Source organism: Hipposideros armiger, unplaced genomic scaffold (genome assembly GCF_001890085.2).
Source record: "Hipposideros armiger isolate ML-2016 unplaced genomic scaffold, ASM189008v1 scaffold_218, whole genome shotgun sequence".
Lineage (NCBI taxonomy): Eukaryota > Metazoa > Chordata > Mammalia > Chiroptera > Hipposideridae > Hipposideros > Hipposideros armiger.
Window position 1 is genome coordinate 33,779 of NW_017731568.1, and position 22,914 is coordinate 56,692.

The following is a 22,914-nucleotide window of genomic DNA, read 5'->3' on the forward strand; positions in this document are numbered from 1 at the left end:
TAAATGGGATTGATTTCCTGATTTCTTCTTCTGATAGTTTATTATTGGTGTATACAAATGCAACTGATTTCTGAATGTTAATTTTGTATCCTGCTTGCTACCTTACTAAATTCATTTATCAGTTCTCACAGTTTTTTGGTGGAGTCTTTGGGATTCTCTATATATAGAATCATGTCATCTGCATATAATGACAGTTTTTCTTCCTCCTTTCCAATTTGGATGCCTTTTATTTCATTTTCTTGTATGATTGCTGTGGCGAACTTTCAGAACTATTTTTGAATAGAAGTGGTGAAAGTGGGCAGCCTTGTCTGGTTCCTGGTTTTAAGGGGAAAGTTTTTAGCCTTTCCCCATTGAGTACAATGTCTGCTGTGGGCTTATCATATACGGCCTTTATTATATTGAGATATGATCCCACTATTCCCACTTCGCTAAGAGTTTTTATTATAAATGGTTGCTGGATTTTGCCAAATGCTTTTTCTGCATCTATTGATAAGATCATATGATTTTTATTTTTCATTTTGTTAATGTGATGTATTACATTAATTAATTTGCGGATATTGAACCAACCTTGCATACCAGGAATGAATCCCACTTGATCATGGTGTATGATCTTTTTAATGTGATGCTGAATTCTGTTTGCTAGTATTTTGTTGAGGATTTTTGCATCTATGTTCATTAGGAATATCGGCCTGTAGTTTTCTTTTTTTGTAATATCTTTGTCTGATATTGGGATCAGAGTAATAGTGGCCTCTCATAAAATGTGCTTGGGAGCCTTCCCTCCTTCTGTATTTTTTGGAATAGTTTAAGGAGAATAGGTGTTAATTCTTTTTTCAATGTTTTGTAAAATTCCCCTGTGAAGCCATCTGGTCCAGGACTTTTGTTTGTTGGAAGCTTGTTTATTACTGATTCAATTTCTTTGGTAGCAATCGGTCTGTTCAAAGTTTCTGTTTCTTCTTGGTTCAGACTTGGTAGTTTGTATGCTTCTAGAAATTTATCCATTTCTTCCAGATTGTCAAATTTGTTGGCATATAGTTGCTCGTAGTATTTTGTTACAATTTTCAGTATTTCTGTGGTATTTGTTGTCACATCTCCTCTTTCATTTCTGATTTTATTAATTTGGGTCCTCTCTTTTTCTTGGTGCGTCTGGCTAAGGCCTTGTCAATTTTGTTTATCTTTTCAAAGAACCAGCTCTTGGTTTCATTGATCTTTTGTGTTGTTTTTTTTGGTCTCTATTTCATTTGTTTCTGCTCTGGTCTTTATTGTTTCCTTCCTTGTACTCCCTTTGGGCTTGTTTTGCCGTTCTTTCTCCAATTCCCTTAGATGTAAAGATAGTCTGTTGATATGAGATTGTTCTTGCTTCCTTAAGTAGGCCTGCACTGCTATGGACTTCCCTCGTAGGACTGCTTTTGCTGCACCCCAAAGACTTTGGGTCGTGGTGTTTTTATTTTCATTTGTCTCGAGGTATCTTTTGATTTCTTCCTTGATCTCAGTTTTGACCCACTCGCTATTTAGTAACGTTATTCAGCCTCCATGTATTTGTGTGCTTTCCGGGTTTCTTCTTGTAATTGATTTCTAGTTTCATAGCATTGTGGTCAGAGAAGACGCTTGATATGATTTCAGTCTTCTTAAATTTATTAAGACTTGTTTTGTGGCCTAACATGTGGTCTATCTTGGAAAATGTTCCATGTGCACTTGAGAAGAATGTATATTCTGTTGCTTTGGGGTTAATGCTCTAAAAATATCAATTAAATCCAGCTGGCCGAAAGTGTCATTTAAGGCCACTGTTTCCATGTTGACTTTCTGTCTGGAGGATCTGTCCATTGGTGACAATGGGGTGTTGAAGACCCCTACTACGATAGTGTTACTGTTGATCTCTGTCTTTATGTCTGTCAAAATCTGTTTTGAATATTTAGGAGCTCCTATGTTGGGTGCATAGATGTTTACTAGGGTTATGTGCTCTTGTTGAATCGGTCCTTTTATTATTATGTAGTGTCCTTCTTTGTCTCTTATTGTAGTCTTCATTTTAAAGTCTATTTTGTCTGAAATAAGTATTGCTACTCCAGATTTTTTCTCATTTCCATTTGCGTGAAACATCTTATTCCATCCCTTTACTTTCAATCAGAGTGTGTCTTTTGATCTGAGATGAGCCTCTTGTAAACGGCGTATGTATAGGTCCTGTTTTCTTATCCACTCAGCCTCTCTATGTCTTTTGATTGGAGCATTTAGCCCATTCACATTTAAAGTGATTATTGATAGGTTCATATTTATTGACGTTTTGTCATTTGTATTTCAGATCTTCCTGGGTTAGCTTGTTTTCCCCTTTCTTCTGTTTAAAAAAGCCCTTTTCACATTTCCTGCAATGTTGGCTGAGTGGTAATGAACTCCTTAAGCTTATTCTTTTCTGAGAAGGTCTTTATTTCTCCTTCAATTTTAAGTGATAGCTGTGCTGGGTAGTGTAATCTTGGTCTACTGTAGGCCTTTATTTTGCATCACTTTGAATATATCCTGCCACTCCCTTCTCACCTGCAGAGTTTCTGTAGAAAAGTCAGCTATTAGTCTTATAGGAATTTCTTTGTATGTAACCTGCTTTCTTTCTTTTGCTGCTTTTAGGATTCTGTCTTTGTCTTTAATCTTTGCCATTTTAACTATGATGTGTCTTGGTGTGGACCTGTTTGGGTTCAGCTTCTTTGGAACTCTCTGCACTTCCTGGGCTTGTATGTTGATTTCCTTCACCAGGGTAGGGAAGTTTTCAGTCATTATTTCTTCAAATACATTCTTGATCCCTTGCTTCTTCTCTTCTCCTTCTGGTATTCCTATGATGTGAATGTTGTTGCACTTGATGTCCCACAGGTCTCTTAAACTATTTTCATTGTTTTTTATTCTTTTTCTTTTTTGTTGTTCCAACTGGGTGATTTCTGCTATTTTGTTTTCTAAATCATTGATCCGATCCTCTGCTTCATCTAATCTACTGGTGATTCCTTCTAGTGTGTTCTTCATTTCAGTTATTGTATTCTTTAGTTCTAACTGGTTGTTTTTTATGATTTCTCTATCCTTCTTTATGTCCTCACTAAATTCTTAAACATTCTTATCATCTGTGTTTTAAACTCTGTCTCTGAAAGATTGGATACCTCTGTTTCATTTAGTTCCATTTCTAGAGGTTTCTTCTGATCTTTTAGGTGGGACATGTTTCTTTGTTTCTTCATTCTGGCTGTCGCTCTGTGATTGCTTCAATGTATTAGATAGATCGCCAGACTTGACATGGCCTCCTCTTTAAGTCCTTCGTTTAAAGGTTCTGGTATGCCCGGCCGAGTGGCGCGTTGGTTAAGAGCTGTCTTGGGACGCCAGAGGGTCCTGGTTCAGATCCCACATATGAGGGCCAGTGACACTGCCCTCTACAGCTAAGATGCTGAACAACAGCTCAGCCTGGAGCTGGGCCAGCGTGAGTCGCTGGCGACGGCATAGGCTGCAGCCCCTGTGACAGTGGGTTGCCATGGGCTACCATGTGTAGCCAGCAGCCAGCGTGAGCGGCCAGCAACCGCAGTGAGTGCCTGTCCAGAAGCTGGCGCCTGATCTGCCTCGCCCGGGAAGAGTGCAATGATGGTGCCAACTTGGGCCAGTGAAGCAATATCCTCCACAACTAGACTGAAGAACAAAAGGACAGCAACTTGTCTGTTCCCCTTTCCCAATTCCCCATCGCTGTTCCCATCCCCCAATTCCCCAATAAAAATCTTTAAAAAAAAAAAAAGATTCGGTTAATCTAGTGTTCAGAGGACTTCTGAAGTTGAATATTTTATAAATTATTTGTAGTTTTGGTGTGATCCTGGGAGGCAGATGGCATAGCATCTGTATTCTGCCATCTTACCAGAAGTCTGGTTTGTGTTTTTGTGTAATACCTCATGCATTTTTATACTTAAAATCATAAAGACCTAATAGCTTTACAGTTTTGTTTTTTACGTTTTGGAGTTTAGTCCAACTAGAATTTATTTTGTGTGTGTGGAATGGAGATAGGGATCTAATTTTATAGTCCGTATTAATACCACATTTTGTGGATTGGCTATTTGGTAGCCACTCTTAATCTTTATTTTATTCTAAAACGGGTTTTTTAACTCTATGATATGAAATTTAGGGTCAGGCTGTCAAATTTATTAGAATTTTTATTGGAATTATATATACACGAAGAGGTATGTAGAGTGCTTTTTTTTCCTAAAGGTTCTTTTGGTTTTTTAGTTTCAGTGTAGTGTTTAGTGTACTTTTCAATAGCAAAGAAATGGAAGTAAACGATTTAGTGATATAATTTATCAGCAAAAGTGAGTGACAGACATAAACCAATATAAGTAAATCGCAAAAACATAATGTTAGTTGAAAAGAAGCAGGTTCGAAAAAGATATATACAATACAATGCCTTTTAAGTAAACTTAAACACAACAGCATTTTTTCTTCTTTTTTAATTTTATGAAATGTATTGGGGTGACCAGTTAATAAAATTACAGTTTCAAGTGTACAATTTGTAATACATCATCTGTTATTATTGCATTGTGTTTTCACCACCCACAGTCAAGTCTCCTTCCATCACCATATATTTGACTCCTTTTACCCATTTCTACCTCCCCCCAACCCTCCTAGCATATATTATTTATGAATAGAAACGTTATTGTGAAAGTGTAAAACCTACTTGGGAGTGATTCACACTGACTTGAGGAAAGTTGTTATAGAAGGAGAAGCAAGAATTAGTGATGTAACAAAGTATTAGGGTTTTTGTGTGTTTTTTTAAGGTTTAAAAAAGGCAAAATGATAGAGGTAAGTAAATGGGTATTTGTTTAAACACACATTTGTTTTAAAATATTTTATGATTAAAACTAAAAATTTAAGATTAACCTGCAAATCTCTAGTAAAATTATAAAGTTACATCAACCCTGTGACCCAACAATTGTACCCTCAGAAGAAATAAAAACATAACGAAATATTGATAACATAGCAGCGTGGATGAATCTCCAAAAACAGTATTAAGCAAAAATTCAGTCAGAAACAAGTGCATACTATATATTTTCCCATTTATTTGAAGTCCAAAAACAGGCAGAGATAATCTGTGTTGATAGAAGTCAGAAAGTAGTTGTCCTGGGGTGTTGGAGACTGCCTAGAAAGGGTGTTAAAGGAAGTTTGGGGATGACGGAAATGGCATTATATCTAGTAACAGAGAAAAGAAAACATGTAGTGTGATCTAATCTTTTATTCCTCCTGAAACTCTTTTCTTCCCCTTTTCTGTAGGTGGAGCTTTCTATACAGCAGAGACGAGTGAAAATGCAAAATTGCATTATTACAGCTCGTGGGCACTTATCCTCCATGCTACAGCATTGTGGCTCACGAGCACAGGCTTTGTTGTTGCTGACCCTGATGAAGGAGCATCTAATCTCTCAAGGCCTGTGACACCCACCTCCATGTGTCAAGGTTCATCATCTGGGGCTACAGTAAAGTCCCCTGAGGATGTCTACACTGATAGATTCCATCTCATTTTAGGTCAGTAAAAGAGCTTACACGCTTCCAGCCCTACAGAGTTTTCCTTGAATTTGCCTCACTTCCTATCAGCTCTCAGTGACTGTTACCTCATTCTGTGTTAGATGTTAGTGATAGCCTTGATATAACTGAATGAACTTCTATACATTTTTTTAATTGCAAATTTCATTATGCTAAGTCTAGAATTCCATTACAAGCTGGCTTCAGCATCAATTTGAATGAATTAGAGAAATTGCAAGAGAAGCCTATTTCTTTCCACAGAATTTTTAAAAGATCCATGTAGTATCTACCTCTGTTCTGAATTTCTCAGTAGTATATATACTCATATATAAAAAATATCAGTATACTGAGGGGATTGTGTTCCACGCGCGCACACACACACACCTTTCTCAAAAATTGCAGGGTTCAAGAAAAGTATACTCAAAGGTACAGATCTGCAAACAAATGTGTAAGGTCAAAGATAAATGAGATTTTCATGTTTATGGAGTTTAACCCCTTTTTTGGTTTTCCTGGAACTTCATTTTTAAAGTGAAGTATCTTTCTAAGGCACAGTGAGTTTCTAGAATAAATGTTTTTCATATTTTACTTAGTTCATTCATTGCCTGTAAAGAAGTTACTAATTAAATGAAATGTGAGAATTTTAAATATAAATGATTAAATTAAGATTTATGATTCATAGAGCTTCTATTATTATTCCTTCCCAGGCCAGACATGACCAGATTTCCTATTTCCTTGGTTATATTAACATTTTATTTCCATTTGCCTTAAATTAGAGATTTTAAAAAACAAGCTTTTATAGAATAAAGGATGGCAGAGTTATTACGAGCATAAGCTGTGTAGTTTTGATCAACTCAGTTCAAATTCTTGATATACCCCATAGTAACTGACTTTGAGCAGATTAAATTACTTAAATTCTATGTGTTTGTTTCCCCTTTTCAAAAAGAGTAGTAATAATAGTAACTACATCCTCAGGTATTATGAGAATGAATGAAATGATATATGTAAAATGCAGCATCTGATATATGATAATCACTCAATAAGTTTTAGTCAACAAAAAGTTACACAGCTCTTCATGTTAAGTTCTCTGGCACAATTTTATTGTAATTTTTGCATCTTTTACTTTTCATAGCAACTACGCAGCAGTGCACAAGCCTCATTGAGATTATTCTTTGTGTACATGTAGATAAAAACAAAAGACTTGCCTTCTGATTTAATTGTTTAGAGTCTTAAATTCATTGTGGTTTACTTGCATTACCTTTTTGCTAATCTTATTTATACATCTTATCAAAATGGAAAATTATTTCACTTCATCAACTGAGAGTCTCAAAGAAGCCTCCTTCTCTTTTTCTGCTTTCTTTAGGAATCAGTGTGGAATTTCTTTGTTCCTTGCGCTCAGATGCAACCATGGAAAGCATCACTGCTTGTTTACATGCGTTACAGGCCCTTCTAGATGTTCCTTGGCCCAGATCTAAAATTGGCAGTGATCAGGTGATTTCTTGTTTTTTGTTAGGCTTCTATAGATTTCAAGGAACAGGAACAGAAACGTGTTCAGTTTACTACAGCGAACAGAGGGTGAACACGGAGAAGTCAGAAGAAAACTAAACAGCTGCACAGCTAGGCCTCAATCTGGAATGCCGTCAGCAGCATTCCAGAAGGAATTGGCCTCTGACTGCTGCATTCTGTCCCTGCTGCTGCAGCACTTGTTTCTGCCGCCACCAGCTAACCACTCTGTATAGCAGCTCTTCAGTCAGACTTCTTAAAATAATGGGAAGTTCTGTATTGCGCTGTCCAGTAGTAGCCATTTACATGTGGTGTTCCTTCTTTGTCTTTTTCTAATTCAGTACACCCTGCTCTTCATATACATCTGTATCTTCCATTTCTCCAAGGGAAAAATCTGCTTGATTTGTTGAGTTACTGCCTGTTACAAAATATTCCTGTTGGCTGAGTTCTCCCTCCATGTCTTTTTAAGAGACTAATGGCTAGCCTATAGGTGAAGTCAGATGCTAATACCTGACCCAGTTGTGACCATGGTAAAAGGATCACTGTAACAGAGTACAGCCCTTTTTTTAACTGCTTTCCCAAGAGCAACTGTGCCTTGGGCAGGCACCCTACCATCATGTGTTACTAGTGTGTTAAATTGTCATCATTGACTCTTGGATGTTAAGTAACATGGATGGTATGATTTCTTCTCTGTCTGGACTGTTATTTGCCTTATTAACGCTATAAATCCAATTTCTACCTGACTTGGATTGTACTTGATAAATTTTAAACTTTTTGAGCTTGTTTATTCGGTATGTTAAAACAAGTATAATGGAAAAACAAAACAAGTATAAAGATAGATTTATTCTGTTATTTTCAAAGATGAAAGCCACTAGAGTAACCGATAGAAAAGAAAGATGGAAAATGAAATACTAATTATCCAGTATATTTTATTCTTTTTTTTTTTTAATTGGAGAATTGTGGGAGGGGAGCAGTGCTGGGGAATCAAGGGAAGGGGAACAGACAAGTTGCTGTACTTTTGTTCTTCAGTCTCATTGTGGAGGATGTTGCTTCACTGGCCCATGTTGGTTTGGTATTATTGTGCTCTTCCCAGGTGGGGCAGATCAGTCGCTGGCCTCTGGACTGCCACTCATGGCGGCTCACAGTGGCTCACATAGGCTGCCGGCCACACACACACGGTAGCTTATGGCAGCCCACTGCAGCAGGGGCTGCAGCTTATGCCGTCACCGGCGACTCACAGCAGCCCAGCTCCAGGTTGAGCTGTTGTTCACCATCATAGCTATAGAGGGCAGTGTCACTGGCCCTCATGTGGGATCCAAACCAGGGCCCTGCTGCTTAGAGCTGGCGTCCCAAACCAGCTGTTAACCAACACGCCACTCGGCCGGCCCCAGTATATTTTATTCTTTAGCGAGATATCCATTATGTGCTTATTAACTTTTCCACTTTTAATGTCATACTTCTCCAACTTGCTTTGTTATTACTAAAAAAAACCTTAATATAAATCTGGGAATCTGCATGGCAGTCCTGTATTCTTTTAGCCCAATTTCTCATCTTGTGTTAGAAATTTCCTTTTCTGTTTTCCCAGTTTAGGACCTGTGTAAAAATTATCTTTTGTCGCAGTGCCGTCTCCCACAAGATTGGACAAAAACCAATCTGGAGGTGGTTTAAAGTGGAGCAAGTGTTACATAACTTTATTACACTGACACCTTTTTTTGTGTGTGAGCAATTTGTTATATTCTCTTTTCCTGCATTTTGTCATAGAATTTATTAGCATTGGTGTTTTTTAAAAAGAAAGTATGTGATTTCCAGTACAATCTCCCCTAAATGTTTTCTATGATAGGACTTGGGTATCGAGTTGTTGAATGTACTACATCGAGTGATTTTGACCCGAGAATCACCTTCCATTCAATTGGCTTCGCTTGAAGTGGTAAGACAGATTATCTGTGCAGCTCAAGAACATGTGAAGGAGAAAAGACGAAGCGCAGAAGGTGAATGTTAACCCATAATGCAAAATTAATGACATAGCGTCGTTATTTTTTAAAGTATTGCTTATGTGTCCATGTCATAATCTGTTATGTATAGCACAAATGGAACATCTCTAGGTATGGCTTTAAGTCCTCCCATTGACCTTTGCATGTTAGCTTGGATATTGTTAGCTGAACTATTCCTTGAGAAAATAAGAACTTTAAAACCCTGAAAGGGGAGGGAAATCCCTTATACTGATTGGGTATTTACTTAAACTAGCTGTAAGTGTTTACCATTGTAGATGGAAAAAACTACTAACAATTTTTTAAGGACCCAGGCTTTGCAGAGTGATTAAATTGCTTGTTTACAAGTCTGATTTGGTATGGTGAGTTTATCATTTAAGGTTACGTTTGACTACATGCAACAGTGATTTAAAACAAAAGGACTTACTCTCTCATCTAAAAGAAGACCAGGGGTCGGCAGTACCAGCTGGTATGGCAGCTTCTTTAAGAAGCCATCAGGGACCTCGGTTCCTATCTTTCTATCTTACGGTCAGTGCAGGAGCTCCAGCCATCAGGTTCACATTTTTAACAGCAAGGAGTTGACCAGATAATGCTTTAAGGTCAAGAGGGTTACTAAGGATTTCTTTTGATTCATCGTAATAAGAGAAGTCATAATAAAAAAAAAAAGAAGTTATAATAATGACAACTACTTTTGCCTTCATAATTGCTTTCTCTTTAAACCTTAACACCGAAGTCTTTAGCCATTTAAGTGTGTTTCCTACAACATAAATGAACTAAATTGCCACCTACCAGAAGCAAAGTAAACATGAAGCATTTATTTAACACTGTTCTTTCTGTCTTTTAGTTGATGATGGGGCTGCTGAAAAGGAAACCCTGCCAGAGTTCGGAGAGGGAAAGGACACAGGAGGACTTGTGCCTGGGAAATCTTTGGTTTTTGCAACACTGGAACTGTGTATGTGCATTCTAGTTAGACAGCTTCCAGAACTAAATCCTAAATTGACAGGTAGCCCAGGAATAAAAGCTGCAAAGCCACAGATGCTGTCAGAAGATGGAAGTAAATTGGTTTCGGCTGCCTTAGTTATCCTCTCTGAACTCCCTGCAGTGTGTTCTCCTGAAGGTATGCTGTGGTTTGGGGTTGTTTTATTTATTTATTTATTTATTTAAATATTTTTACTGGGGAATTGGGGGATGGGAACAGCGCTGGGGAATTGGAGGAAGGGGAACAGACAAGTTGCTGTCCTTTTGTTCTTCAGTCTAGTTGTGGAGGATGTCGCTTCACTGGCCCAAGTTGGCACCATCATTGCGCTCTTCCCGGGCAAGGCAGATCAGTCGCCAGCTTCTGGACGGCCGCTCACGGCTACTGCTGGCCGCTCACGCTGGCTTCTGGCTACACACGGTAGCCCATGGCAACCACTGCAGCAGGGGCTGCAGCCTACTCCATCGCCAGTGACTCACGGCAGCCCAGCTCCAGGTTGAGCTGTTGTTCAGCATCTTAGCTGTAGAGGGCAGTGTCACTGATCCTCATATGTGGGATCCGAACTGGGGCCCTCTGGCGTCCCAAACCAGCTCTTAACCAACGCACCACTTGGCTGGCCCTGGGGTTGTTTTAATTGACCTGGAAGGAAAGAAATGGTTTCATTAGATAAAGGAGATAGTGGTTGCTAATCTTTTTCTCATTAAACCAAATCTGACCAAAGGTTTGGGTAATGTTATTAATCCTCTGAGATTAACATTACAGTAATGTGTAGAATAACATTCTAATAATGTGGTTTGCTAAAAGGGTGACAATAAATAGAGACAGCATGTACTACAGATAGGCTCTTTTATAGTTGACAGTACTTTAAACAGGTCAATGGCATTTATTCAATCTTGGGCATTTTTGGTATTCGGTATCTAATGGGCTTTCCCTGCCTTGGTGATGACAGAAGTTTGTCATCGTGTCCAGTTCTGTTTGAAATGGAGTTCATACATTCACCACAGCATTTTAAGGCTCCCTGTAGGGTCCTGCTGAGTCACTACCTCCTCATTCCTTCTGTGTCAATCTGAAACCCAGGAGGCTTCACACTCATCCCTGCTCTGTGTTGTGTGATCTGACGTGACCCCATCCCTTCTCCCCTATGTAAAATTTTGCCTTCCTCTGAAGTTCAACTCCAGTACTATCTCATCTTTGAGGCGTACACACACACACACACACACACACACACATATACCAGGGGTGCCAAAAAATGTATACAAGTGGACATTTTGGTCAACGTTGCTCAAGCAATAGTTCGCCGTAATCAGAAGTGTCTGGACACTGATGGTGACCACTTTGAGCACCTCTTGTAATTGCAGAAGTCAAACATGACTTATTCATCTTTTGTTATCAGCATATATTGAGTATTACAATTTTAATAATTTTTTCCTTAAAATGTATATACATTTTTTTGGCACCCTCTGTATATGTGTGTGTGTTGCTTCTATATGTAGATACATAATTTTTTTATATGTCATGTAGAGGTATTATATGTAATTGATTATCATGTATGATGAAGATATATCAACAGACATATTATTTCCAATGAAATTTTTTATCCCCTAGGAAATCTAGCACATGATAGGTACTCAGTACTTAATACTTTTTAATTGATAAGCATGTTTCTGCTTAAATATATCTTGACCAATTTATGTGCTATCTCATTTTTAACATGATTTTAAAACCTATATTCCAGGGCCTGCCGAGTGGCTCAGTTGGTTAAGAGCTCGCTCAAGAGTTTGAGCTCTGAGCAGCAGCAGTTCAATTCACAGCCTGAGCTGAGGTGCCGCTGAGCTACCAACAGGTGGCAGGATGACTCAGCTAAAAAAAAAATAAAACCTATATTCCTTGTTCTCAGACATTGTCTTACACCAAGAGTGGCAGAAGAAGTTACTAGCAGAGGATTAGGGTAAAAATATACTATACAAGTCTTGTTGAGTAGCCTTTGGGAAAACTAAATTGACCATTTTAGCTTTAGTCTCTTTCATTTTAAACATAACTGACTTTCAACTCCTTAGTGGCCATGAAAACTAATATTTTGTACTGAGTAGATTCCTTGAAAAAGAGTTCCTTGAAAAAAGAGTTTAATATAAAATAAATTCAAATGGACAGTGGTGATGGTTGTACAACATTGTGAATGTACTTAATGCCACTGAACTGTACACTTCAAAATGGTTAAAGTGGTAAATTTTATGTTGTGTCTATTTTACCACACTAAAAAACAAAAGTAAATTCAACATTTGCCAACTACCAAGTAAAACAAAATAAGACAGCAAAAGATAATGATACTGTGACACAGTTTAAATAACATCTTCAATTATAACCAAAATATAATCCAATCTTTAAAATCTAAAAGTTACTTAAATTATCTTAACAGTTATAATTCTTTATGAAAAATAATCTTGGGGCCAGCCGAGTTGCTCAGTTGGTTAAGAGCTCGCTCAAGAGTGTGAGCTCTGAGCAACAGGGTAGAGGCCGGTTCGATTCCCAGCTGGAGCTGAGCTGCCAACAGGTGGCAGGATGGCTCAGCTAAAAAAATAAATAAATAAAAAACAATTTAAAAAGCTAGAAATCTTTGACATTGTCTTACTCACTGACGATTTCTTTTTAGGAACTGTGTACATAAACTGCAATACAGAGTGTTTTCAAAAATGTGTTTTACAGGAAGCATCTCCATTCTCCCTACTATATTGTACCTCACAATTGGTGTTCTCAGAGAAACTGCTGTGAGGTTACCTGGGGGCCAGTTATCTTCGACCGTTGCAGCTTCCCTGCAGGCTCTAAAAGGAATCTTGTCTTCTCCCATGGCCAGAGCAGAAAAGAGCCACACTGCTTGGACTGACCTTCTCCGTAGTGCTTTAACAACAGTTCTTGACTGTTGGGATCCAGGTAATTAAAGCTCTTGGAAGCAGTTGTTCAGTTTGTTAAAAAAATAGGTGGAGGGGGAGAGACCATTTTTTGAAGAATGAGTTATTTACTTGACCATGCTTGGCAGTCACTTAGAGGAGACCATATTTACTGCGTGTGTGTTTAGAGAATATATGTAAGCAGATAGAAACATCTATGTTCTCATTTTAGTATCTTTAATACAGTTAAATGACTGGCAGCCTATTTGTTGACAGTGAGAAACCTTCAAATGTAATATTTTGTTAATTTAAATATATAGTATGAAAATAATATGTAGTATGATCCATGACTAACTGACAGAACTTTTTAATAGTCACAGTATATTGAAAAGTGCATAAGCTGTGCATTATAAATATAAAATAAGACTGATCTGGTTCATAGCCTCACCCCAGAGCTTACTAGTTAACTAACCAAGTTACCCAACTTCTCTGAGCCTTAGTTTTCTCATTAACAAGGTAAGAAATTGTTAGAGCAGTACCATAATACATGAAAAGCATCTCGCTTGTTACCTGGCATATATCAATAAATGATAACTAGTATTATGTTCAGTATCCATTAAAATGTGTTTACTCTTGTTATTGTTACATAGCTTTCATTTTCAACATGTTAATAGTGATTGTAAAAAGTCTTTAGACAAATTACAAATTATCCACACTTTCTTGTTCTGTTTACAAATGTCACAGTTTTACTTGATTTTATATGGTAAAAAGGCTTCAACTGAATTCAGCATTTTTTAACCACCTCCTCTGGTACACCCAGAGTTTAGGGTCTAGTACCTATAAATTTCTGTAGGATATGATTAATAACATAAGGTACTCCTTGAAGGCAGAAGTAATATCTTAATTATCACTTTGTCTCTAGTACAATAAAAAAGAGACTACCAGAAAAGGAGAGTAATCAGCTCTGTTTAAGTGAATCAGGCAGAGTGTCACAGGCAGGCTTCTCTGGAGTTTGCAGGGAAAGAGTTTTATTATATTAAGGAACCATATCTGTGAAGGGAATAGAAGAGAGCAATGTTGGGCAAAAGTGGTCAGACTGCAGTGTGGGCCCCGGCAGAGCACAGTGAGCCTGAGAGTTCTGGAGGTTGCCCATCAGAATGTCTCACCAGGGACAGAAAAGGCCTGCCCTTTATCTGTAGATGTGGGCTGCTCCAGGAAGGGTGTGATCTCAGCCAGGCAACTCTGTAACTAAGGCCACCAGCCCTAAAGCAGCTGACAGCTGACCACATTCCCACAGCTGGGCAGCACCTTCCCCCACCAAGGAGATCTCAGTGGTACACCTCGTGAAAGGCTTCCCCAAAGAGTTAATTTCTTCAAAGATCAGAGAGCATTCTCCACATGAACATCATAGATGGGGATTCCAGGCACAAATTGGATCAAACACCTGGAGACCTAATTAATTAGAATAGTACATTTGGGAACAGCCAGTAGAGAAATGAGAGAATGCAGGTTTGAAGGGAAAGAGTAGGAGGGTGGTGCAAGGTGATTAGCAGAGAAAGAGATGAAGTTGAATGGCACATAGGGCCAGGTTATGAAGGGTTTGGTGATCTGTAATCTTGAACCGCTTTTACTATGCATGTGGATCACTAAAGGGTTTTCAGGATCTTAAGTGATGGGATTTGCATTTCTAAAGAATCATTCCATCATTCCAGTATAAAAAAGAAGGGGGTGGGGGTGTTAGCTCAGTTGATGAGAGTGCAGTGCTCATTAACACCAAGGTTGCTGATTCAGTCCCCACATGGGCCACTGAGCTGTGCCCTTCACAACTAGATTGAAACAACTACTTGACTTGGAGCTGATGGGTCCTGGAAAAACACACTGTTCCCCAATAAAAAAAAAAAGAAAGATTCTTGGAGATAAAATAGTAGCAGTAAGGATAAAGAAGAGTAGAATAATGAAAACTAAAATGTTACACATGTACTAACAGAATTTACTGATAGTTTGGTCTAGGAGTTGAAAAGGTCAGGTGACCAGAGCACTCATAGCACCATTAACAGAAATACTAAAGTGAGTATTTTCAGGGGAATATAGTGAAGTTGAATTTTCAATGCCTATAGGATAATCAAGAAGAACAGAATAAAGGTCTGGAGTTCAAGAAAGGAGTCTAGACTAGAGATGATTTTAGACTACATGTATTTGAGAGTTGTTGCAACCTATAGGATAGTTCAGATCACCCAACCTGAGTTTATGGAGCAAGATGGGAGGAGATTCAGAAGAGATGCTATCACAGAAGCCAAAGGAAAGAGTCTTAATGGTGAGAGTGGTCAGCAGTGTAAAAGAGTGTTGAGGTACAAATAAGAGCTAAGGAAGGGGAAGGATTGCATATAGGCTCCAAGACGAGACTAGTGTGAGTTCGTGCTAATGTGAGGGAAGCAACATTCCTTTCTAGTCAGGAAGAAATAACATTCACAGTGAATTTTAGAACAATTAACCTCTGCCAATGAGAGGGAAGAAAAGACGATGAGGGAAAGTGGTTGGTCTGATTTTGTGTTTGAATGATTGTGAGCTTGCCTCTTCCATCACTCAACTCAAAGATGTTTTTTTGTTGTGTGTCAGGGAATGAGGCTAGGACTGAGGATTTAGACTAGCTACTGAGAAAAACTAAAGAAGGAGCTGATCATGACAGGGAAACCACTTGCTTCATAACAAATTTCCCCAAAACTTAGTGGCTTAAAAAACATGTATTATTGGATAGTTATGGGTCAGGAATTCAGAGCGTCATATGTAGCTGGGTATTTCTGGCTCAGCGTCTTTCATGAGGTTACGGTTGAGATGTTGGCCAGGACGGCAGCTGGAGGATCCGTTTCCAAGATGAATCACGCAAGGCTGTTCCGTAGCCTCTCCACGGGCCTCATGCGAAGTTCCCTTGCATCTATCCTAAGTAAAAGAGAATGGGCTGTAATTGAAAAATAAAATTAAAAATAAAAGAGAACGGGCATACAGTCACGTGCTCCATAACGACATTTCGGTCAATGACAGACTACATATGCAGTGGTAGCCCATAAGATTACAATTAATTATATAAGCAAAAAGTTTGTGATGTCGAAAGAGAAGGCTGGACAGATTAGATGTTGAATTTACTGCTAGCTCTGGGTGGTTTAAATACACGAGGAGGCCCAGCATGCTGTCCTTCCACCAGAGGCTGGGGCCAGGAGTTGGTGAGGGACCAAGAGAAACAGGCTGGGGAGAAGGGCTCAGGGGCCCTCCCCACAGCCACCCCTGCCTGCCCTGCGTGCACAAGCTCACTTCCCTTTCCTCCGTTTCCTCTCTCTCTTCCCTCCCAGGCCTATTCCTCTCTTCTTCCGCACTCTCCCTTTTTTTATTTTTAGTATCAAACTTTATCTCTCTGGGTCTTTTTTTATCTCTGTTCTCCCTTTCTCTCCTATTTTCTTCCTTCTCTCTCTCCCTCCTCCTGATATCTGCTCTCCTTCCAAAGGTGCCTTCCTCCACAGATCTCCCCACCACTATTGTGTGTGCCTGCGTTCTCATAAATGTGCATATACTTTATCTTTTATACTGTACTTTTACTGCACCTTTTCTGTTTGGATACACAAATACTTACCATTGTGTTACAGTGGCCTACAGCATTCAGCACAGTAACACACTGTACAGGTTTGTAACCCAGGAGCAATAGGCCACACTGTATAGCCTAGGTGTGTAGAAGGTTGTGTCGGTGCACTGTGATCTTCCCACAACGATGGAATCGTCTTAACGCATTTCTCAGAACGTTTCCCTGTGGTTAAGCAAGGCATGACCATAAGGGAATTTAAGAAGAAATGGGAGGAGGAATCCAGGACAATTTCATCTTACTGAGAATAAAAAGACATTTCATTTTTTTTCCTAAACAGACTAGCTGACTATGTTGTAGTTCCAAGTTGCTGTAAATGGCTGAAAATATCTTGACTGTGTAGGAAGTAGTATAAGCATCATGGTTAACAGTTTGCTCTCTGGAATCAAACTGTCTGCCTTACTCATTGTATGACTTGAGCAAATGACTGAATTTCTGTTCTTCAGTCTCATCCATAAAATAGGGGAAATAAGAGTACCTACCCCACGGTGCTGTTGTGAGGATTAAATATTTAATATATATCAAGTGCCTATAATAGTACTGTCATATTTTAAGTGTTGACCATGTATCTGTTTTGCCATAAAATTATTCAAATTATTTTTATAAAATAAATATCACTTATCCATAATATTTTTCTTTCATTGCTATTGTCTCTCAAGTGTCAGCTCAGATATCAATCTTCTCAAGGCTTTCTCTGACCATGTAGTATAGCAACTCCTGGATTGCATTCTATTATTTTAATATATTTTTTATACTCATAGACGTTGTGACTAGCTGAAATGAAATTCTTTATTTACTTCCTGGTATAGAGTACATTTTCTTTTTGAATTATATCAATGCCAAAAGGAGTGCTGGTGCATAGTAAATGTTTCTTAAATATTTGTTGAATGAATGTCACCAAAGCTTCTCTCATAAGTAGCAATCTATTACACAATTTAATAAGTTGAATTTGTCATTCCTTTTCAAATGTTGATTTTTCACAGCAGGTTCATTAAAGTTATTTAATGAGAGCATGACTTTGGAAAATGAATTACATCTAATAGAAAATTCCTTCAAATGATTGGTGGTGAAAGGGGCCCAAAGTTTTGCCGTTTGAGATATTGACTTTTTTGGTTATTAAGAAACAGAAGATTCAGAAAGAACCTTTGACCCTCCCCCCCTTACCTGCCTTAAGAGATTCAAATGGAAAAACCCACTCCTGGAAAGAAATCTTTACATATTCACATCAGCCTACTCTGAATTGAGTATGGTAGATGGGAAGGTGTCCAGCAGGGGTCTGTTTACTAGACCACCCCCCCACCCCATGTCATTGTTTTGGGGTTGCCTAACAAAAATTTAGCTGCCTTGTATGTTCCCTCTTCCTCAATCACTTGTAAGTGGCCCATTCTCACTTTTGAAATCTAAGCTCCCATACCCTCCTTTCTCTTTTGTCCAAAATGACCTATATACCCAATTTTGCCTCACTGTCTTTGGAATTTTTATGCTTATTGTGAATTCCCCATGTGCATGTATTAAAATTTGATTTTCTCTTGTTAATCTGTCTCTTAATTTGATTATTAACCCAGCTATAAGAATTTGGAAGCTGGGAGGAAAAGTTTGTGTGTGTGTTTTTTTAGCCCCTCTCAGTGGCCTCTGCAGATATTTTCTGTACTGTTAAGAAATGGTATATGTAGCAAAGTGTTAAGGTATTTTTACTTGACACATGTATTATCAAAATATGAATACTTTAAACCTAACAAAGAAGCAGCAGTTGTCCAAGCATTTCTGTATTGCTCCACAATGAAAATAGTAATATACTGGCCAACACATGTTGAATATGATGTACAACATGCTATTCTAATTCATTTAATCCTCATACCCTTATAAGCGTTAAGTGCTGTATGTGTATATGTACTAGTAAATATGTATATGTATTTACTGACATCCTTACCTATGAAGATTATAATTTCTTTGGTAATTCTTGGCTCTAGAGTTACTTACAATGCACATTTTTAAAACTACAACAACTGTCATGATTCTTAAAGTCAATCAGTGTTTACTGTCTGTAACTGTTGTATACACAAAAGAAATGGTTTCCACCAAACTAGAGTCAGCTTCACAGAGATATATAAAACGAAATATGGCAGTATTAGGACCTGTTTTTCATAGGTCATTTTTCTCTTCAGCAGATGGAACACATCAAGAACTTGATGAAGTCAGTCTACTTACTGCTATCACAGTATTTATTTTGTCTACCAGCCCAGAAGTAACTACCATCCCATGTCTTCAGAAGCGCTGTATTGAGAAATTTAAGGTTACTCTTGAGCTAAAAGATCCAATGGTAAGTGGCTTTAGCAGAGATGTTTGTAATAGGAATATGTTTAGGCTTTTGCAAAACATTTGTGATTTTTGCTGGCTCCAACAAGAAGTATCAGACTACAATTTTTATTTTAAGGTTTGGATTAATTCCTATTCCTGGGGTAACAAAACCAAATAATAATGGTCTTATTATTTGCCCCTGAGGCTAGAGCATAGTTGGAGAAAGGTAAAGGAAATGTTAATTAATAAATAAACAAACAAAATTTGAAATAAGGGCATCTTAAAATTGATATATCTCTAGGACTTTACAAGGGACATTTAGTAAGACATTGGGTTGTCAGAAAAGTCATGACGCATTTTTGCAACAAAAAACACAGAAAAAATATGTCATGACTTCTCCGACAACCCAATAGATTATAGCTTATTATAGTGGATTTCCTTAAAAAAAAAAGAAGGAAAGGAGACTCCAGCACATGCCTTCAGTATATAATTGTGAAATAATGGGACCCATTTCAAAAGTAGTACATACAAGCTGATCTCATTGCTTTATGGTCCCTTCATTTGCTGGATTAATTTCCTGTTCCTTTATGTGCTACAAAATGAGTTTTTACCACATGATCACAAATACTTATATGACTCCTAAAATGCAAGAACCAGGGCCGGCCGAGTGGCTCAGTTGGTTGAGTGTGAGCTCTGAGCAACAGGGTCGCCAGTTCGATTCCCACATGGGCCAGTGAGCTGCACCTGAGCTGAGCTGCCAAAAGGTGGCAGGATGGCTCATCTGGTGAGAGCACATGCTCCTCACAACAAGGTTGCCGGTTCGACTCCTGCATGGGATGGTGGGCTATGCCCACCCGCAACTAAGATTGAACACAGCACCTTGAGCTAAGCGGCCGCAAGCTGTCAACGGGCAGCCGGATGGCGACTGGACTTGGAGCTGAGCTAGCTGCGCCCTCCACAACTAAGATCGAAGGACAACAACTTGGCTGTTCCCCTTCCCCAATTCCCCAATAAAACCTTAAACAAAAAAAAAAAACCAAAAAAATGCAGGAACCAGATTTTGTCTCAGAAAAAAATAATCATCTAAATACTATTACGATGAATTGAATACAGGATGACTTACATACAGTAAGTGCTCACTTGACATCATCAATAGGTTATGCAACTTTAAGCAAAAGAACGTATAGACAAACCACAGGCTAATTGGTATAAACAAGAGCTAGGTTCCTAAAGCACCTCATCAATATTTTGCCAGGACCTGCTCTATTTGATGTATAGTCATCTCCTTTTGCTCTTCTGCCCTATTTGTTACTGACAGCCTTACAGGAGCTTATGGAGCAGTCTCAAAGTGATGGCTCTGATATGTGATGCCACACAATTAATATGGTCCAGAGTTCCTTAAGACCCTGACATTTGAACTTCAAATATATGTAATTTTTGTCTAAAACATTTTCTGAAATCTCCAAAATATGTTTCAAGTTTGTATGTATGTTTTGGTGTAATTTTGGTTTTAAAGATTTTGTATATAATCTATATGAGGGGGAAAATGGGAACAAGAAAAGAAGAAAAATTAACCATACAATAGAGAAGGCAAGTAAGTTTCCTTCCCTATCATACCCATGCGCCTCCATTCCCAGTCCAAACTGTCACCACCACTGTTGTTAGCATGCAAGTTTGAATACCTGTTAGCACTTGGACTTCCAAAATTAAAGATAAATTAGAAATAAATTTAAATACCTTTTTTAGGGGCTTTTTACATTTATTTTTTAAATTTACATTAAAATCTACATTTAATATAAATCTAAATTATACTTACAATTTATACTATTTTTGTCTCTTACCCGATTAGGTACAAATCAAGACCTACCAGCTCCTACTTTCCATTTTTCAGTATCCGAATCCAGCAGTTTCCTACCCTTACATTTACTCTTTAGTATCCTCTATCGTGAAACAATTACAGGAAATAGACAAGAGAAAACCTGAAAACACCACTGAGCTTCAGGTCTTTCAAGAAGGCATAAAGGTCTTGGAAGCACTGGTAGCCGTTGCTGAAGAGCAGCACCGTAAGTGTCAGCCGTAAATTCCTATATATCAGATCTGTCCCAAATCAGAAATTTAGTGTTATTTAAAATGTAAAATATTTGATTAGTCACTTAACATTATATTTTTATATTTATTGAAAGGAAGTATGTATTATGTTAACCCCAAGTAGTAGTAATTTGGAAGAAGAGATGGGAAGAATTGTTTTCCCTTTAAACAGGGGGAAAAATGTGTTCAGATCAAGTGTGTTTACAGCTTTGTATAAGAAACATTTTCATCCCTAAACCTAGGGCTTACATCATTTGTTTACTTTCCAGGCGCTCAGCTGGTGGCATGTCTCCTGCCCATCCTCATTTCCTTCCTTTTGGATGAGAATGCTCTGGGACCAGCAACTTCCATAATGAGAAATTTACATGACTTTGCTTTGCAAAATCTCATGCACATTGGGCCTCAGTATTCATCAGTGTTTAAAAGTGTAATGGCTTCTTCTCCAGCCCTGAAAACCCGCCTTGAGGCTGCTATAAAGGGCAATCAAGAAAGTGTCCAAGTCAGGATACCGACATCTAAACATACTAAGTACTCTGGAAAGAATTCAAGCATCCAATTAAAGACTAATTTCCTCTGATGAGTTTTTTTGTTTTGTTTTGTTTTTGTTGTTGTTGTTAGCACCTTAATACCGTACTTGATCATTTCCTTCTCTTTGGAGACAAAAGTGACATTTTAGACACAAGTGCACTTGGAGGTCTGGTTGATAGTTTTCATTTAAATAACTGTGACTTTTCAAAGTAATAGCAAACTTAACATCTTTGTGGGGGGGGGGGTTTCCATTTAATAAAACCACAGAAAGAATTCTTGCCAGGAATTTCAAGAAAGTGCTAAAGAGCTGAACTTACTAAACAATCCACTGCTTTAAAAATGAAATGAATTTCTTTTGACAGCCCATACACACATGGTATATACTTAATACTATGACAGGTGGATTTGACTATTATAAACTATCTACATTTATCCTGTATTCTACTGCTAATTTAAAATTCTGCCCTATTCAGTAATTGTACTAAACTTTCTTAGATTTCTCAAACAACATAAATGATTGGAAAGCTATTTAAGAAATTTGGTTTAGAATTATTCACTATAATAGTACAAATTAATTACAGCCCTACAGTGTGACTTAAGATTTGGTATCTATAAATATCATGTGTTTTCATTATATTTTGGTTTTGTTTGCATTGGTTTCAGAAATGGAAATTTTACTCACTTTAAATATAGTAAAATAGTGGCTGGCCAAGTGGCTCAGTTGGTTAAGAGCTCACTCAAGAGTTTGAGCTCTGAGCAACAGCGGTTCGATGCCCGCCCGAGCTGAGCTGCCATGTTGGCAGGATGGCTCAGCTAAAAAAAATAATAATAATACAGTAAAATAGTTTCTCAAATGGATTTTCTGTTACCTCTGTTCCAAACAATTTTGTTCATTTTCATTTGTGGCAAACATTCATACCAATGAGTTTAATATAGATTCATATCTATATTTAGATCAATTATGGGTTTATATAAACTTCAAATTTAGATTATCAATGAATACAAGTATGTTTTTAAGATGAAACATATTTTAATATAGAAAAACATTAATGATAGTCATATTGGTTGAAAAATATTTTTTAACTTTTGGTGATCTTTGACTCTCCTTCCACTTAATTGTTATACTCTGAATCAAGCACTATGTCAAAACAAAGCATTTCCCTGTTAAAAATTAAAAACCAAAGTAATAGGGGCATGTTCAGAATTGAGAAAACGCTTTTGAGTCAAGCAAGAGCAATGTGATGTACTCTATTTTATTATGTTTGTATATAAATACTCTTGTAAATTGTTCAGATTGAAAACATTTGACAAGTACTACAATCAATTTTTCTAATTTACATAAATAAAGCTAATTTTCTTTATTGTTCTTGTATTTGAAATTATTTACCCACAAAAGATGGCTGGTTAATCTCACAGATTCCAGAAAATCAGTTCTGTGCAGCAGATAATATCCCTTCTATGTAACTTGACTTTTTCTCTCAGGGAAGCCCTTTCTTTGCAGTGGTTTGGATT

General features: G+C 37.8%; 1 protein-coding gene and 1 long non-coding RNA gene across 4 annotated transcripts in view; one reads left to right on the top strand and one right to left on the bottom strand.

Moving 5' to 3' along the window:
- The window catches only part of LOC109389048 (HEAT repeat-containing protein 5A), a 49,626-nt gene extending 27,525 nt beyond the window's left edge, over positions 1–22,101 (top strand). For all 3 annotated transcript variants that reach the window (XM_019654276.1, XM_019654278.1, XM_019654277.1), the window contains 8 exons: positions 5,266–5,514; positions 6,872–6,999; positions 8,852–8,999; positions 9,844–10,116; positions 12,679–12,903; positions 18,654–18,808; positions 20,636–20,849; positions 21,144–22,101. In XM_019654276.1, the coding sequence (XP_019509821.1) occupies positions 5,266–5,514; positions 6,872–6,999; positions 8,852–8,999; positions 9,844–10,116; positions 12,679–12,903; positions 18,654–18,808; positions 20,636–20,849; positions 21,144–21,451 (1,700 nt within the window). In that variant the 3' untranslated portion in view covers positions 21,452–22,101. The remainder of the gene's footprint in view (positions 1–5,265; positions 5,515–6,871; positions 7,000–8,851; positions 9,000–9,843; positions 10,117–12,678; positions 12,904–18,653; positions 18,809–20,635; positions 20,850–21,143) is intronic.
- On the bottom strand, positions 15,587–18,645 carry LOC109389051 (uncharacterized). The gene is made up of 2 exons (XR_002125335.1): positions 16,483–18,645; positions 15,587–15,797 (listed from the first exon to the last, which is right to left on the bottom strand). It is a non-coding gene; the product is annotated as an uncharacterized LOC109389051 (long non-coding RNA).
- Positions 22,102–22,914: the final 813 nt, after the last annotated feature.